This window comes from Corythoichthys intestinalis, chromosome 4, assembly GCF_030265065.1.
Source record: "Corythoichthys intestinalis isolate RoL2023-P3 chromosome 4, ASM3026506v1, whole genome shotgun sequence".
In the NCBI taxonomy this organism is placed as follows: domain Eukaryota; kingdom Metazoa; phylum Chordata; class Actinopteri; order Syngnathiformes; family Syngnathidae; genus Corythoichthys; species Corythoichthys intestinalis.
In genome coordinates, this window is record NC_080398.1 from 31,389,736 (window position 1) to 31,408,603 (window position 18,868).

Below are 18,868 nucleotides of genomic sequence, written 5' to 3' on the forward strand. Positions count from 1 at the left end.
GACGGGCCTATATGACCTGCCGTGGGAGGTCAGCTGGAAGGCCAATAGTTTAGAGTCAATGGTGGAACGATGGATGGCTCTCTAGAAGCTTAAGGGTCACATTTTCAGGTCAGTAAACGCCTATTTCTAACTTAATATGAATACAAATTGTTTTATTTGGCCAGTTGTTCAGTGACAACGACAGTTTGTAGACATTTTCTGTGCATATCTCAATTTTATTAGGTTTTTGACTCATTAGATACTGATTCTTTTTACTATACACGAGGGTTGTCACAAGATGTACTTGAACAAAACTTTTCTCTAGATGTTGTCCATGTTCACTCATTGGCTGCCACTGACGGTGCCAAACGTCCAATTAAATTTTAACATTTGTACATTTACCCCTCCCAGTCATAATGAATGGGACATTTAGCGCCTGCAATGGCAGACAATGCATTAAGAAAGGCACTCATTTCTTAATAATTGCAATAATAATGTTGCTGGATTTTTGCACCAAAATATTCTAATCGTCTGTGAGGAAGTTTTTGACAGATTGTCTGCTACAGTACAAAACATAAACATGATTTCCCCCCCCCATTTAGAAATAGCTTGTTTTTCTTGTTAATAGTTTTATCGTAGAATATCGTTGATTGATTTCCTCACCTGTGTATCAATAACTTGCATCGACATATACACATATGAAATATACTGCTGGCCAAAGCATTGGGAGACAACCCTGCAATTCTGTCAGATAATGCTCAATTTTTTCCCATAAAATGATTGCAATTACAAATGCTTTGGTAGTAATATCTTCATTTATTTTGTTTTCAATGAAAAAACACAAAATAGAATGGGAAAAAAATCATTATCATTTTACACAAAACTCCAAAAATGGGCCGTACAAAAGTTTTGGAACCCTTTGAAAAATCATGTGATGCTTCTCTAATTTGTGTAATTAACAGCACCTGTTACTTACCTGTGGCACATAGCAGGTGGTGGCAGTAACTAAGTTAACCAGTTAAAATGGATTAAAGTTGACTCAACCTCTTTCCAGTGTCCTCGTGTGTACTACATTGAGCATGGAGAAAGGAAAAAAGACCAAAGCACTGTCTGAGGACTTGAGAAGCAAAATTGCGAGGAAGCATGGGCCATCTCAAGGCTACAAGCCCATCTCCAAAGACCTGAATGTTCCTGTGTAAAGCCCATAGCACTGTAGCTAGATGTGGACGGAAAAGAAAAATTGACGAGAGATTTCAATGAAAGATTGTGCGGATGGTGAATAAAGAACCTAGACTAACATCCAAACAAGTTCAAGCTGTCCTGCAGTCCGAGGGTACGACAATTTCAACCCGTACTATCCGTCAGTGTCTGAATGAAAAGTGACTCTATGTTAGTATACCCAGGAAGACCACACTTCTGACCGAGAGACATTAAAAAAAGCCTGGCTGGAGTTTGCCAAAAGTTACCTGAGAAAGCCAAAAACGTTTTGGAAGAATGTTCTCTGGTCAGATAACACAAAAGTAGATCTTTTTGGGAAAAGGCATCAACAAAGAGTTTACAGGGAAAAAAACGAGGCCTTCAAAGAAAAGAACACAGTCTACACAGTCAAACATGGCGGAGGTTCCCTGATGTCTTTGGGTTGCTTTGCTACCTCTGGCCTTGAACTGCTTGACCGCGTGCATGGCATTATGAAGTCTGAAGATTAGCAACAAATTTTGCAGCATAATGTAGGGCCCAGTGTGAGAAAGCTGGGTCTCCCTCAGAGATCATGGGTCTTCCAGCAGGACAATGACCCAAAACACACTCCAAAATGCACAAAAAAATGGTTTGAGAGAAAGCACTGGAGACTTCTAAAGTGGCCAGCAATGAGTCCAGACCTGAATCCCATAGAACACCTGTGGAGAGATCTGAAAATGGCAGTTTGGAGAAGGCACCCTTAAAATCTCAGAGACCTGGAGCAGTTGGCCAAAGAAGAATGGTCTAAAATTCCAGCAGAGCATTGTAAGAAACTCATTGATGGATACTGGAAGCGGTTGTTCGCAGTTATTTTGTCTAAGGTTGTGCTACAAAGTATTAGGCTGAGGGGCTGAGGGTGCCAATACATTTAATTTTTTTTGTTTTGTTTTTTAGTTGCAAGAAAAATCATTTAACATATTACTACCAAAGCATTTGTAATTACAATCATTTTCTGGGAGAAATTGAGCATTATCTGACAGAATTGCAGGGGTGCCAATACTTTTGGCCAGCAGTCTAATCGCAAATGGTAGTGGCTACGGTTCCCAACCTTACTGTACACGGCTAGTCAAATTAGTTTTGAGTCTTCGTTTTAGTACTGTATTGTACCACCATGTGATGAGCAGCATTGAGGCCCACTGCATGAGATGCCACGTTATTAACGGCAAAAAGACAGAAGATCCTCAAGTCCAACAAAATTTTGTGAATTGCTCCAGAATATAAGAGAAATCTATGCTTGTGAGTATTAGGGTATCCTCTTTTTTGTCTTGTGTGCAAAGGTTTATTGTGACAGTAAAAGCTATGCTAAATCCCATGAGCGTCTATAGGCCATTTCCCATTTTGTGTCAGCACTAAGCTAGCAAACTTTTATGACGATTAAATTCGATTAGATATTTGTCTTCAGACATAACAAGGCATAATTCATTTTTTGTCAGTTTTACTGTAAACTTAACCAGAAGAAACAGCTTTAATCACACATTGACACAAATTTTGAGAACTATGTGAGCGAGAGAACAGGCGCCAAAGAATATGTTAAGAATGGTGTTTAAATTAAAGTTTGAATGTGCTTACAGCTTGCGTGGAGTTTCAACGTGAATTTTCGACCTATATACAGTTTGTTTTTCAGGGCTGTGTATTCCCTTACTTCAGCGAGCAGTCTTTCGAACAGGAAACGAGCCGGCCTGCGCTTTGACGAGCGTAACAGATGCAAACATACCGCGATACTCTGGAGACGTCTGGCGCCGTTTCTAGGTCGAGGAAGTCGTCGAAATAACTTGGACGTGGAGGCATGTAAATACTACGGGGAGTCTGAACACATCTAATAAATAAGGTGGTGATGTACGATTTATGTGTGCTGGGTTTCCATTCACGTTGCTGCGCATTGCTTGTTTTTTTTGACTAGTGTGTTTCTTGATGCATCCATTTTTTGTACATAGTGTCATTTTCTCTTGTTTATTAGTTTTGTGGAATGTCTCACCCACCCCAAAAAAAATCTAATTAACATAGCAGGTAACTAAAAAAAAAGCTCTGGGTTAGAAAAACACTTTTCTCCACCTCTGGTTGAGAAATAATTGCTAAACCTTGTTGGATCTGGATTGGGATTATTTGTTGGTTGAGCCTGGTTTACATCAGGAATGTTCAGTTTTGTATTGAAGAACCATTGTCAGTGAAATAACGAATTGATGGTCGATAGCGCCATCTGGACTGTGCTGAAATGCCAAAACATTTGTATTTTTGTCCTTTTGGCGTGCAAAATGTTAATTTTCTCCATTTTAATGCATTTCTTTTATGACTAGTTTATTGACTCATTAATTTTGTACTTTTTATTTTTTTTTATTTTATTTTATTTTTTTCAAAGGTATATTCGTTTTGTGGAATGTCCCACATACCCCAAAACAATCAAATGAACATGGCACAAACTTTTTGTCTAGAAATAATTGCTAATCCTTGTTGGACCTGGGAGTGGATTATAAATTGGCTGAACCTGGTTTACATTAGAAATGTTCAGTCTTTTATTTTGAAGAACCATAGTCAGTGAACGATTTGACAGTCGACAGCGCCATCTGGACTCCAAAGAAAATACAACATATAAATGACAACATTTTATTTTAGTCCTTTCTGCGTGCAAAATCTAATTTTCTCCATTTTATAGCTTTCCTTTTTAATCACAAATACACCCAATTAAAGTTAATTACATAGTGTATCACAAGTTACAAGAAGCCACAGTTTTGAAATAAAGACAAAATGAGTTAACAGTTCACAAGGTTAAAAATAAAGCTTTGAAATGTCTTGTGACTAAAAACACCACTAAACTTTTAAATGGCAAAATGTCACATCTTGTTAGAAGTCTATTTTACTGTAATTGAATTTGTGTTAAAATCACACGCAAAAAGAAATGCCTAAAAAAACCACTACAACAGCAACATACAAAACACATCAAAATAATATTAATTATGTGAGGAAAAAACACAAAGATCTGAGGTGTGAACTAAACTGAAAGTACCTCTCGGTATCTCCCTTAACTTTTTAATTCAAGGCTAAAATATTTAAAACATGGATTTATTGCGCTTGAACATGTACCAATGGGAGGTGACAGCACCAAGGAGTTTAGTGGTACAGACCTTCTAGCAAAATCACGCTGTTGCTGGGGTGTGAAATATGCAAGCTTAATAAAACCCTTTTTATTGTTAAAATAACTGTTTTACTCAGCCTTTTTCTTGGTCTTAACACTCTCTTAATGGCAAACGAGCAGTTGTAATGTGGATGGCTTACTAAGGACATCTCACCGACTGATGAATTAAATAGGGAAGTACCATGGAATGAGCACTTGAGCTTGGACTGTTGTGGTGCTTAGAAGACCTGCACATGGCCATGTAATGATGTGGTGTTTCCCCCGCAGTCCACATACTGGTACATCTCCTGGGACACCTGCTCGGTGTGTCCAAAATATGATGTGGTCACTGTAACCCTGGAGAAACCAAAAATATAGACAAGCTCAGTGGTTGCCACGCTAAACTCACTGTTATTAGTAATCAACAGGAATTCAATCGTTTACTGACATCGACAAAGATGTGTCAAGTAGGCTGAGCGATATCCATTATTATTAGTATTGCGCCGCTACTATTATCGTTACCACCAAAATGACGTCATCGTATCGGGGAGAACTAGAAAATAACGTACCGATGCTGTGCAAGATGCACTTTTTATTTCAACTGCTGGTCGTCCTACCTTAGATGGCCGCCAGCTATGCACGCCGCCGTAAAAACACACGACTGAACACTGAAATCAACCTCAAATATTTCCTGATCCACAATCACTTATTAAATCGCCCAGCCATAATGTCAAGTACTCTTTTTAAACCATTGGCTGCCATTGATGGCGTTAGATGTCCAATCCATTTTGACTGGGGAGTCTGGGTCAATATGTGCTGCCTGAGAGTTGAGGCAGCCAGCCCCCCAATCAAACGGGATTGGACGTCTAGCGCCGTCAAGGGAAGTGAAACATGATCACTCAATGCCAGTTATCCCAGGTCAAATTGAATTTATATACCGTATTTTCTGGACTATAAATTGCGCTTTTTCCATAGTTGGATGGGCCTGCAACTTATACTCAGGAGCAACTTTTTTTTGGTGCCGCGAGATTGTCATATTGTGTTGTTTAGGCAATAATTATCTGAAAAACTCTTAATGTTACGTTAACAGATGCCAATTTAAGCATGTTATTGATTTCATCATTATTACTACAGTTGACCTATAATGACTTTTTAACAGAAAATCGATATCACGATGTTGTCCAACTTCAAAAGTACTGCCATATGCGGTCGTGGACTTACCATATTCAACTTCAACTGAAGTTATAGACGAAGAGCTAAAATAATATCCCATAGCCTATAAATAAAACTGAATGAGCCAAAATGTCCGTAAATAAATGGAATAAATCATGTTTAAACTAGTTACCCCAAAGACCCACTAGGATGATGACAAAGGACTACGAATAAAGTCATGCAGGCAATTATAGAACATGATAATTCCCAAGATACATTTTCCTGGGCTTTTGCACAGATTTTTAATTATGCGTTTTGCTACTTAGTGACTATTTCTTTCTGGTTATGCAGTAGATATTCGTGATGAGTTTATAATTCATTATTTTTCATTTATTCAATTTTATTTTCATTTATTATTCATTTATTTGTGCACCATGATGAGGAACTTTCCCTCAGTAAACAAATCCCAAGCATCTTAGTTTAGAAAGATCAAGGATCACTCTAAGCACAGCTAGTGTGCCAAGATGTGACCAACCCACGCACAAAGGCTGCAGGCTTGTACATTAACCTATAACCCAGTATATAATGACGAAAAACAGATAGCGATATTCATCAATATTATTTAAAATGCTTATATCGGCCGATATTATTAGGCTGCCAATATAATTGGACAACTGTAATCATTAGTTTAACGTATGTTTGTTTTTAGTTTCTGAGAAATGAAAAGTTGCCCTGCAAAAATGCGACTTAAAACTCTAGTGTGACTTACTCCCCCCCCCCCCCCCTCTTTATTGTGCACTCTTTAGCTGATGCAACTTGTATTTTGGTGCAACTTATAGTCCAAAAAATTTGGTATATCACTGTCTGTGGCAATGAATGAGAAGATAATCAAACATAAGTAAATTAACTTTTTTAAACTCTAAGATCAGTCCCGCACAAATATTTCTGTGTCTATGTGGCTCGACTCTAAAAGGATTGTCTGAAAGTAGTACTTACTGCATCATGACCACCATGTTGTGCACTCTGATGGACTGCAGCGTGCAGTAGTCGCTGTGAACAAAGACACCACGTCAAATTAAAGTCCATATTACATGCAATAAAAAAAAATGGGGGAAAGACTACTTACAACATGTAATTTAATTCATCTGCAATGACAGTGGGGACTGTGTAGTCAATCTGTAAAACATAAAAAGAGGATTGTAGGACTTATTGCTCAGTGAATGTTTGAGAACATTATGTAAATAAAATAATAAATGGATAAAATGTCACGTGCGATTTTCATACTCTCTGTGGTAACAACGCATACCTTGGGCAATACTGCCATCTAGTGGTAATCACCGCACACAAACCTGAACAATCATCAGGGACTAAATCCTTTTCTGAGGCCCTTAATAGAAGGAAAAATCCACTCACCCCCCCTTTAAAAATTTGATTAAAAAAACATCCTATTTACTTTTTTTTCCCTTTAAAGATTTATGAAAAAATGTATCTTTTTAATCACACTGAGCAATAATTGCTTTCTGATGCGTGAGTATTATTTTTTTTTTTTAACTCATTCTAAAACATGGCATAACAGGTTTTATTTTGACATACATTGTTACTTTTGAGGTACTTTTTATGAGCCAGCTATATACCTGCTTTGTTAAAATATACATTAGCAATATGGTATTGCATTGCACAAAAAAATGCAAATTTTGATTTGGAAAAAAATAGAATACAAATTTGGATTTAGGAACCAAAATTTACGTAAGAATAAGGGTTTACATCAGACATGTCCAAAGTCCGGCCCGGGGGCCAAATGCGGCCCGTGGTCAAATTTCATCCGGCCCCCAGCCTCTGTCATAAAATCAATAACATCTGGCCCGCACACAGACTTAATAATTTGGTCAGCAGTACTGCTACCAGCATATGAAGTAGCTTACACACTAAATGCTGCTCCTCATTTACCCACTAAAACGCAGCAGCACTCTAAGAAACATTACCCCGTGTGACCCTTTACTCCCAATTTTCTAAAATGGCGACAATCAACAAATCACAAATACAAGAAAGTTGACTGCGACGGCCGACGCTTGAAGGATAGGTGGAAATTGGACTATTTTTTCACTAAAATACGCAACAACTGTGTCTGCCTTATTTGCAAAGAGACAGTCGCTGTTTTTAAAAAGTTCAATGTGAGGCGATATTACCAGACACGCTGACATTTACAACAAGATTACAGGGAAGATACGTAGCGAGAAATTGAAGCAACTTGAAGGTAGTTTAACTTCACAGCAGCAGTATTTTGCAAGAGCCCGAAAGTCGAAAGAGAACACCACAAAGGCTAGTTGCGAGATTGTTGAAATTACTAATAAAAAATAATAATAAAGCAAATGTGACACAGAGAACGGCTCGCTAAAATTTGCTTAAATATAATGTTCCACGTAAAGAACGTCAGCCAAGGTCAGCCCCCCACATTTTTATCACATCAAATCTTGCAAAAAGTTTGGACACCCCTGGTTTACATCAGTGCAACACATTTTTAGTTGACGAATGATATTTTTTTTCTTTATTTTGAAAAAAAAAAAAAAAATTACATTTCAATAAGGGAAAATATTTTTAAATGAAACACATTTTTTTTTAAAATGAAAAAGGAAAAAAACCCAGTAAATATCTTGATTTCTGCAGTCCTCAATCTGTCATTGCGGAGTCCAGAAATGTTATTAAAATGAAATTTTGGCAAAAATCATGAAGTCAATGCACATGACTGTCTTTTGCGGGCCAGACGAAATGATATGGCAGGCGGGATCTGACCCCCGGGCCGTGAGTTTAACGTCTGTGCTATAATGTGTTAGTGAATGTGGAATGTGTAATAATAATAATAATGCATCACATTTGAAGGCACTTTTCTTGGCACTCAAAGAAACATTGAGGCAACAATAAATAAAAATGAAAAGAAAACCAGTACCCACCTGTCGCTGATCCAGAGGTACGATAACAGTGTTGTTGATGTTAAACTTAGCCTTGCCGATTACTGTCTTGGAGAACTCCACCTGGGCGGTGATGTTGGTCACCGATATGGCGTAGTAGTTGTTATTTGTAATATTCAGAGTATTCTGGATGGGAGAGGACAAGAGATGAAGGTTGAAAATCCCAAGCTTATTGACTACTGATGCTTTGTGCTTCCTACAGCAAGGCAAGGCTTTACTCTTACGGTAATGTTAAGATAGATGATCTGCTTTTCGTGATCGTAAGCCACGTAGGCTGACTTCACGCCCACGTAGTAGACGTCGATAGTTCGGGGAAACAGAAAGAAGACGGCCAGACTGGACAGCAGTAGGCAAACGCACACCGATATGGTCACGTACAGCTTCCTGGAAATCAGACAAAACAGGTGAGACGAGGTCAACCAGTTGTCAGGCTGCTTATCAGCCGTTCAAACTCACGTCCTGCTTGGCCTCAGTCTTTGGTCGCTATAGGGAATCAGAGCCACCAGCTGGTTTTCCTGACCTGATTAATCATTAGGAAAACAAAGTATATATAGTTAAGCAGAGGCACACAACATGTTGAGCGTGTTTTAATAGATAGAGGCTAGGTTTACACAAACACATTTGTTTGAAATAAAAATACTTCATGTACACACCGCATTCAGAATATTCTGACCTCATCAATATTTTATTCCGAAACGGGAAAAATACGTGAAATAATGCTAATGTTTAAACAATAAATGTATGGAGTAGAGGCGGGAATCTTTGGGCACCTCACGATTCGATTACGATTCAGAGGTTCCGATTCGATTATAAATCGAATATTAATTTTGAATTTTTAAATTTGTTTCAATGTTTTGTACATTATTTCCAAAATTGTTCAAAAATCCTCTCACGCTAAACCAAACTAATATTTCATTATTAAGTTAACAGTTAAAAACAGTAAAAAAAAATACTCAAGTCCCCATTCTGTATCAGCAGCTTCATACTATATTCATTTAATTTAATGATGTGAATCAACCGTTAAAATTGTTAAAATTGCTCCCGTTATTCCATCATTTCCCTTCTGTCTACTTTTGACATGTCAAAGTTTTAAAACTGTTTCTTCATTTAAAGATGGATTCAAGTCAAGTTTTGCCGATTTAGGAGTATGTTAGATCAAAAGTTAAGTAGGTTCGCTACAACAGAGCCTTCTAGAGAAGTCTACTGCTTTAAGATGGCGGCTGTTTACAATGCGGCAACTACTAAACAGCAAGTCTTTTATTTTGCATCTAGTTCTCTTTATATGGTTTAACGCCACCGCCATCTGTCATTTTGCATCTAGTTCTACATATGTGTGATATCTATTATAGCCGTATGTGTCCGTATGTTTGTAGCAACTAGCAACTGGGCGTTGTTTAAAGCAGCTATCGGCCGCAGTCAGGTATTATTGTTTTTTTATCTAGCGGCATGAGTTGCATATGAGATGATATTTACTCTTGGTCCGTTCCTCATTGCGTGGCGAAGACCACCCTGAGTGTGTTTTAGTTCCGCTTTACCTGGTATAATTCAATAATCGGAATTTGGATGTTTGTGAATCGTTCTCGAATATTCCACCGCCGAATCGCGAATAATCTAAGAATCGGAAATTTCGCACGCCTCTAGTATGGAGTGATGTTTTGTTGACACAGAAGTCAATACAGCTTCTTCTACTAATAGTATACTGTATTTGATCAATCTGCACATGCCAAAAATAATTTGTTCCAACTGGAAACGTGATGGATCAACATACAAGTCCCTAATTGGATCAATGTTTTTAGCATCCATGAAAACAATGCATCCGATCGTAATTCTAATCCGAACTTTGATCAAATTAAAGACATTTCGTCAATGTAAACGTAGCATCTGAGTAGGTTTGGAATTAGGCGTGGGAAAACAATGGTTGTCCCGATCACATATTTGTGCACCTGATTTCGACTCAGAATCACCTGAATTTGAGGATTTACCGATACAGAGTACCGATCCGATACCTCGTCAATTTATTGAGGAGATGGAAAAAAAGCACATCCAAATGTAAAATATTTTCATACTTTAGAGTCTGTGAATCCATTTCTGCTGTTTCCAATTGTGTTACGTTGTTGCGTACTACAAAACATTGTTTCTTTTAACGATATCCTTTTACAACTTGATCATTTTATTGCTTTGTAGCCCTTAAAAATTAAAAAAAGAATCTTAAAAACCTGATCTTTTATCCCGATTCCAATCCTCCAAAAAACGATGTGATCGGGCCCGATTTCCAATCACTTGATTTGATTGGGAACATCCCTAGCGATAACATATCGATATAGTGATATATTGCGATACTTTGTACCCCAATAGGTTATCGATATGCTTCCGCCAAGAATCGATATATTGTTTTAAAGAGAGGCAACCAAAATTTTTCATTACACCAAAACTGTCCACTGGAATAGTGTATGTGAACACAGTGGCTGCTATTGACGGAGCTAGACGTCCAATTCATTTTGACATGGAAAAGCCCCTCTCAGTCAATGGCAGGCAATGAGTTAAGAAAGACGGTCATTTGTTTACAAGAATGTTGCCCGATTTATTTCCAAAGATATTGCGCTGTAATATTCAGTCTGGAGAAAGACAAAGGTTTTTGAGGGGATTGTTCACGTCAGTGCAGGAAAAAAAATACATTTCCATTTAGAAAAAGCTTGTTTTTCTGTTTAATAATTGTTATTTTAGAATACCTTAGATTGAGTTCCAGACCCATGTATCAATAATTATTGTGCCGCCATATTTTAAGATAACCGTGAGCTTTGTATCGCAAATCTTATCGGGAGGTAGCTACAGATTGCAACCCCTATTTTGAATGATAATGTTTTTACCTCGTGGAATGCGACCCGTGCCCTGACATGTGGGACAAGTCACACTGTCCCGTCCCGTGAACTCCACATATGGAAACTGCGACACATCGCCGTTCTTTGCTTCATCTTGTGACGTCATTCCGTCCGCGTTTACCGTCAGCGCCTCCTGACTGTCGTCTTTGTGCTTGGCCAGCAGTGACTGGGACTTCCCCATAGCTGGCACTGTCACTATATAGGGGAAAAAAAACACATGCACGTTGAAGAAATTAAGTTGACTACTAAATTATGGCAAAATGAATGATCACTTCCAGTTGAGATGGATTGGAAGTCTATTCCTGTCAAAAGGTGTTTTCAATAGGGTTCTCTCGATAATATGTTTATGCAACCAAGTCAATGTCACCTGATTTTGAGGATTTACCAATACCTAGTACTGATCTGATCCCTTGGCAATGTATTAAGAAAAAAAATCACATTCAAACAGAATATATTTCCATATTGTAAATATATCTTGCATGATGCTATCTTACTGTTAGCTCCATACGACAGCTAGCATAACTTTCTCCTATCGACAGTGAAATAGTGGCCGTGTTTACTTCCGCTGTTTCCAGCTGCGTTTAAATATCGTGTAGTCCAATACATAGATTTTTTTGGTTCTGTTTTGCTTTATATCCCTTAAAAATAAAAATATCTTCAAAAAAATAAAATCTTTTTCCACCTGATTCTGATCCTCTGAAAATGATGCGATTGGGCCCAACTTTCGATCACATGATCGAATCGGGGCCATCCTTAGTTTTCAATATTAATTTCCCTGTTTTACAAAGTACTAGAACACATACTCTCTGACCTGGACTGGTCGTGAATGGGAATTAAGCTAATGACAACTTTTAAATAGATGAACTACTGACGTGACCACTGTCCCTGAAAGTGTCTAGTCATGGTTTAAAAACGTGCAGATATATAACGATAAAAGAAAAAAATAGCTCACAAGACATTCATCCCTGTGCTGATATCCAGCAGTTTGTATTATTTTCATTCAAATATAACTTGGTTTTTACTTTAATAGCTATGACACTGCAATGCCAAAAACAGTGCTTTCTCCATTGGTCACATGATTCGCATTTATTGGTACTAAGCAGAGGTTGGTAGTAGGCAATACATTTACTTGAGTAACTTTTTGAGAAAAATGTACTTATTAGAGTAGTTTTACCACACTTTTGGCTTTTACTTGAGTAGATTTGTGAAAAAGATACACTACTCTTACCCCGCTACTTTGGGCTACACTAGAGTTAATACATTTTTCCTCTTTTCTTCATATTGACTTTTTGACATAGATGCCGACAGTAGCGCTACCAGTTTCACCAATGAGATTTCGCAACAACAAACACATGACTCCTTTATACCTTTCAGAGGTAACAATGTTTTTTCTCCACTAGATTGCACTCGTGCTAATTGCACGGATAACGGGTCATTGTGTTCTGGTCTAAATTAGATGATTTTATGTCATCTTTTTGGCATAATAAAGTCATGTAATAGGCTCCGCAACTCAGCTGGGATCTCCAACCATCGGGCATTTGCTACCGGGCTGCAGAGAAATAATAAATCATTTGTTAGCAACCGCAAACTGGCCTGTGCCTCTTAACTGAGTAGAGATTTGCATATGTCGCCCTCTAGTGGTTGGCCGCCACTACTGGGGTGCTTGCACACCTATAGCAGCCAAGTGTCAGTAAATGTAAAAAGTGACGTTAGCTGCTGTTGGCTGTGTGCTGCGGGCGGCGATGTCTTTGGACAGCTTTTTTATGGGGAAAATGCCACCTGCTGAGTCAGAAGAGGAGCCAAGTCCATTCTGCATAATACGCGGCTAAAATCTACCAAACGAGGCAACAAAAGCAAATGCTCTGAGACCATCATACTTCGTGGCGAACCGTATTGCTATAGCCAAGAAAACTTTCACTACACTGGAGAAGAACTCATGCCCGCGACCAAGGATATTTGCCGTCATGTTTTAGGAGAAGCAGCTGTTAAAAAAGGTTGATCCAGTGAGTTACATTTTTGCTGCACTTAAAGCAACATTAGGTAATTTTTCAACCTGTATAAAAATATTTACATAACGTGTAATTTGTAGGCTGACAACTATTTGAATCACACCTCTTTTATATCTTGAGGGGGTCTGTATCGCTTTCACTGGCACTTATTAACTTTGAGGAGGGTAGCAGGAACCCTGCCACACACAAAAAAAACCTACAATGTGCTGACTGCTTTACGGCATTCTTCACTTCCTCCTTTCCTTATTTATATTAAGACGGAAGTCGATGCTAACGCTTTCGCGCGAATGCTGCTAAGATGGTATTGCAACAAAAGAGACAAAAAGTTTGGCCAGTTTACCTGGACATACAGAATAAACATTGGCCTGGCTTTCACTCGCTGCCGTGACGCCCCAACCCCCCCCAACCGAACCCGTCAGTGCTGATGAGTTCGGGTTAAGTTGGGGGTTAGCCACACTAAAGCCCGAATTATGCTTCCGCGTTAGACCCCCGCCACCAAGGAAGACCCGATTTACGACCCCGCGCCGTAGCCTGACGTGCTCCTATTTAATTTTCTAACCTAGCATCACGCCGACGCGTATGACGTGGCGGAAATGGACTGTGATTGGTCCGCTCAGACTGTTGTTTCCGGTTCAGCGCGATATCACCGCCATTGTCAATCATGATTTTGATACACACAAAAATAAACCAAGCCGACGAGAGTATCGACGAAGAGCAAGTACGACAACTTCTACAATGTCTCGTCAAGACATAATGAAGATTGCCAAATGGCAAGCAATTCGTGTGAGCAGATTGCTGGAAATACGGGGCTGGAGGTCAGCCAGCGATTGAATAAAAAAAAATGGAAAGACAACCAAGACAAGTATGTGTGTGTTCGGAATCGAACGGCCACACAAAACGGTGACCCAATCGGCCCAAAACTGCCAGCTTTATATCACTATGTCGTATTTTTGGTTGGTGCACTTCATCATTTATTGTGTAAATATGTTTGCTGCGAGTCCGACTTATTTACGTGTCACATTTCAACTATATAGAGAATAAAGCACAAGTTTGGTGTCAAAAGAGTTGTTTTGATGTTTAATTTTCCACAACAGACAGTTCACACTCGATTCATCATCAGTGATTGAGAGTGACTCGGTGCTTTTATGATAAAGTTAACATCAAGGCTTTCAACGCAGTTTGATAAGTTCCATAGCTGCCAGAAATCTGCTATGGCTTCCCACTGGCTGTTTGTAGGACACGGCAAACAAATCGGGCTGCAGGGCTTTGCAGACCTCGGACAAAACGCTGGACGCAGTGCTCGACGCCAGTTTGAAGCTAGCCGCCACAGCTTGCTGGTTTCCACCCGAGGCTAGAACTCTTTGCGGCGTCAAAAGTCGGCCAGACCGCCTCGAAACCGTCTTCTGCGTCGCCTGCGCCTCAACATTTGTCCAAGACCAAGACCCAATGGCTGTGTTGCAGAATGGCCTCGCCTTTATATGGTGTCGGCGAAAACGGAAGGCAAAAACGTGAACCTTTGATTCCAGACTCCAAAGTGGAAAAATTCGATTGCGGGTCTTGCTCCGCAACCATATAAATGGAAACCTCTCATGCCAATGACGTCAGCACTCACACACGTCACTTTGGGCATGAGCAGCGCTGCCACTAAACAAAAAACGGCGGCACTTCGGCTGTAATTTACTGTTTTTATAGTATTTATAATTAAAATATGTTCAATGTTTCCATTTTGTACCTTTTGGAGCAAAATAAAATGCCATTGCTTGGAGTTGGCGGGTATGTTGTCTTCCGGGCTAAGGAGATTGTTGGTGTCAAAGTGTATCATTGGCCTTGTAAATCTGCACTGCCCCCTAAGGCCTGGCATGAATACTACATCTTTTTTACGCGGAATTGTGACACTAGCCACGTTTACATGCTGACTTTTATTCATACCGATTCAAATCATTCCGAATGGAAATTTCAGATCAGCTGTTTACATGTCACTTCATCTATTCCGATCCAGCGTTTACATGTGACTGCCTTTATTCCGAAAGGCCGTTTGACAACTGCCGTCTGACATGCGCAGATTAATCAAAACAAAGCGTCACGTTGCAAAACATGGAGATTGATCGTCGGAGTGCTGCTGTTTTAACTTTAACCCACTTGTTGTGTTTGTGGGGTCGTATCCGCTTCAGCTGTTTTGCTCTTTTGCCTTGTAGTAGCCGGTTTTCCACCGGTTTCTAATCTGGTCAACGCTCCGGTCTACTCCGGCTTCGTGTAACCTCTCGTGAACTTTTTTAAATAGTTCACTGTTCCTCGTTTTACGCCCGTCTAAGCGAGCAATTATATTCAATTCTTTTAAAGTTTGAATTAAATACAATCTTTCCGCCGGACTCCAATTAAGTGCGCTGTGCTTGGAAGCCATGTTGCAAGTGACGTTACTTACGTCACAAAGTGACGTCACCACGTCAGTACGGAGCATGTGCAGAAAGAACGCAACCAGACACCATTCCGCTTCCCTGTTTACATGATATAATTTTACTTCTAATCGGTTTGGGAAAAGGAATATTCCACCCCTGTGAATCGGAATGAAATTCCATTCGGTTTGGGCCTGTTCATTCCGAATGAGGTGTTTATATGGAACACATTTATTCGGTTTGAACAAATATTCCGATTGTAATTGGAATATTTGGCTCCATGTAAACGTGGCAAGTGTTCGAATGGAGATGGAACCTTATCAATGCAAATATGAAATTTGTCGTATTCTCGGAGCGTCACCATGTAAACTTCCCCTAAGCAACAAGGTTCCTAACCGTCTTATGCTATTGTTTAGCCAAAACTGGATTCATTGCCTTATTACTATTCATCCTTCACACAGCCGCTGGAAACAGAAATCTTGTTTAATCCATCTGCGCGCAACTTGGAGATTGATTTTTGATTCCTTGATGATTTTATGACACCAAGTTCGGATGTGCGCTGGTCCTCATGGGAAACACAGCACTGGCCTTTATGAGAAACGCAGTCTTCCTTAAGGCAAAACACTACCGCTTTTGTCCACCAGCGTCGCTGAAATCGACCAAAACTGAAAAGCTACCAAGTGTTTTTAGCCCCGTAGTGATACTTTTTATTTACTGTAATTTTCTGCCACATATTGCCGGTCTGGGAAAAAAACTGCCCATATCACCAAGGTTGGGGACCACTGGGTTATAGTACAGTGTAATAATAAATTTGTGCTGAGAAAAAAATACCATTATTAAAAAAAAAAAAAAATCAAAGTCGTAAACAGTTACTCACAGTGTTACTAATTACTTGAGTATTCTTTTAAACGAGTAATTTTTTTTACTTGTACTTGAGTACATTTTTGGATAACTACTTTTACCTTTACTTGAGTAATAGTACAGTATGTAGAATATTAATAATACAATAATAATACATTTTATTTATAGAACGCTTTTACCGGTGCTCAAAGGCGCTTTACAGTTGAGGGGAAAAAAATAAACAAAGCTCACACAACGTGGGCAGTACAAAACAATAGAGAAAAGAATTACAAATTAAAAGCCAGTTTAAAAAGGTGAGTTTTTAACAATTTTTTGAATGTGGGAAGTAGAAGTAACGCAACTCTTACTTGAATACAATTTTTGGCTCCTCTACGTACCTCTGGTACTAAGCATCAAAATGCATAAAAAAACAGACAAGTTGGTATATTTATAATTTTCTAAGAATGCACGCAAATTAAATTAGTGTTAAAATTGTGTCCCAAGGCACCTGTAGCCATCCGAAAAGCGACATTAGGAGCCATTTTGTTGCGGTTTTACCATAATATGGTGAATAACTCTTATGGAATAGTCAACAGCTCATAAAATTGCGTATTAATAATTACCATGTGTTATCATGTGGGTAAGACGTTTAGGTGAAGCGCTGCGCTTAAACATTTCAGACATAAACGTGTTGACATGCTCAACAACATGAAGCGGCTCAGGCCGCCATACTGTTCTTTCAAGCGAGGACACGGTCGGGAACGCAAAGTACTACCCGGTTTAAATCTTTCCCATCACTTCAAATCCATCGTAGGCTGAATTATTAATAGTAAATATTCGATTTTTGTGTGTTCACCGAGATAATAACGATGTCACGTTCTGCTGACATCAACCGGTTCTCACGAGACGAACGCAGCAAGCTGGATGGATGCCATGACAAGCCGATTTTGTTTTCTTCTAATATTTTCATTTGCGTTCAGAATATCGTGTATCAGAGAGATGCTGATTGACTCACCCGTATTCTCGGCCTTTATATTGCGTAATTATCTGTCATGCGCTTGGATAGCCGGGTTTGTTATGCTTCTAATCAGCAGGGAGAAGCAGACCTTTGGGTACGCCCCCCAACCGTCTTCCGATTGGTCAGAAGCTGAAATACGCATGACGTCATTTTTTTGAGCAAATGTAAAAACAAAAAAACAAACACATTTTCTAGGTGAAATTTATATTTTAAATGTTTAATCCTTCATAGACTAGTTTTTTGTATTATTCTTTTGGCTTAATTAAAACAAAACTTGACTAATATATGATCAGTTATTAATATTATAATTAAAAAGTATTTATTATGAATGATATATAATAAATTTGAAGGGAAACAGAAATACACTTATGAATAGAATAGACTTTGTTGTCTTGTAACAAGTACTACGAAATTAAAATGCAAACCAGTCAGTGAATGAGGAATAAAGAGAAGCTAATCAATAAATAAAATAACACTCTGGTTATGGCCCCAATTAACACTCTAAAGTTGATTATTTTGTTGATTATCATTTTTTCCCAGGGGCCCTTCATTGAGAGGGTAACATTGACCAAAATAATATATGGGAAATGGTAGCCAAAATGATCATTAAAATGCAGTTTTATGTAAACAGCATATTTTTAAAAACATCATAGGGGGTCCAGTAAAATTTCTTTTCACGGGACCCAGTTCCCCAGGGGCGCCTTTGTTCATTAGGGGTGTGACAAAATATCGAAATTATGATATATCGTGATACTTTTCATCCCAAAAGGTTATCGATATGCTCATGCCAATAATCGAAATATTGTTTTAAAAAGGTGCTACCAAATCTTCCACTATAATGTTGTCTCAGTTAACTCTGTGGCTGCCATTGACGGCGCTTGACGCCCAATCCATTAAGACTGGGAAGGGCGAATATTTGAAACCAGAGCACTCATTGTCACTTTTTCCGATTTTTGGGGTATTTACATGTCACTTTCTGTTCATTTTTGAGCATTTACAGGTCACTTCCTGTTGAGTTGAGTCACTACCTATTCATTCCTGGGTAACTGCCTGTTCTGTAACCCAAAATCAACAGGAAGTGACCCATTAAATACCCCATAATCAACAGGAAGTGACTGAAAATCACCTGAAATGGCCCAAAATTTCCTCGTTGCCAGGCATTGGCTGCCACTGACGGCCATAGAAGTGGGAATGGCCCGTTTGAAGCGGGACGGGTTCATTTGCTGCCACCCTCCCAGTTCAAATTGCAGAAGGATGAAAATAGCTTATTTTTCTGTTTATTAGTTG

General features: G+C 38.9%; 1 protein-coding gene across 1 annotated transcript; it reads right to left on the reverse strand.

Moving 5' to 3' along the window:
- Positions 1-3,802: 3,802 nt before the first annotated feature.
- Positions 3,803-17,690, reverse strand: LOC130914730 (transmembrane protein 106B-like). The gene is made up of 8 exons (XM_057834182.1): positions 17,579-17,690; positions 11,310-11,516; positions 8,899-8,962; positions 8,667-8,826; positions 8,425-8,568; positions 6,603-6,652; positions 6,473-6,526; positions 3,803-4,681 (listed from the first exon to the last, which is right to left on the reverse strand). The coding sequence occupies exons 2-8, from the start codon at positions 11,500-11,502 to the stop codon at positions 4,564-4,566; spliced, it is 783 nt and encodes a 260-aa protein (XP_057690165.1). The 5' UTR covers positions 11,503-11,516; positions 17,579-17,690; the 3' UTR covers positions 3,803-4,563.
- Positions 17,691-18,868: the final 1,178 nt, after the last annotated feature.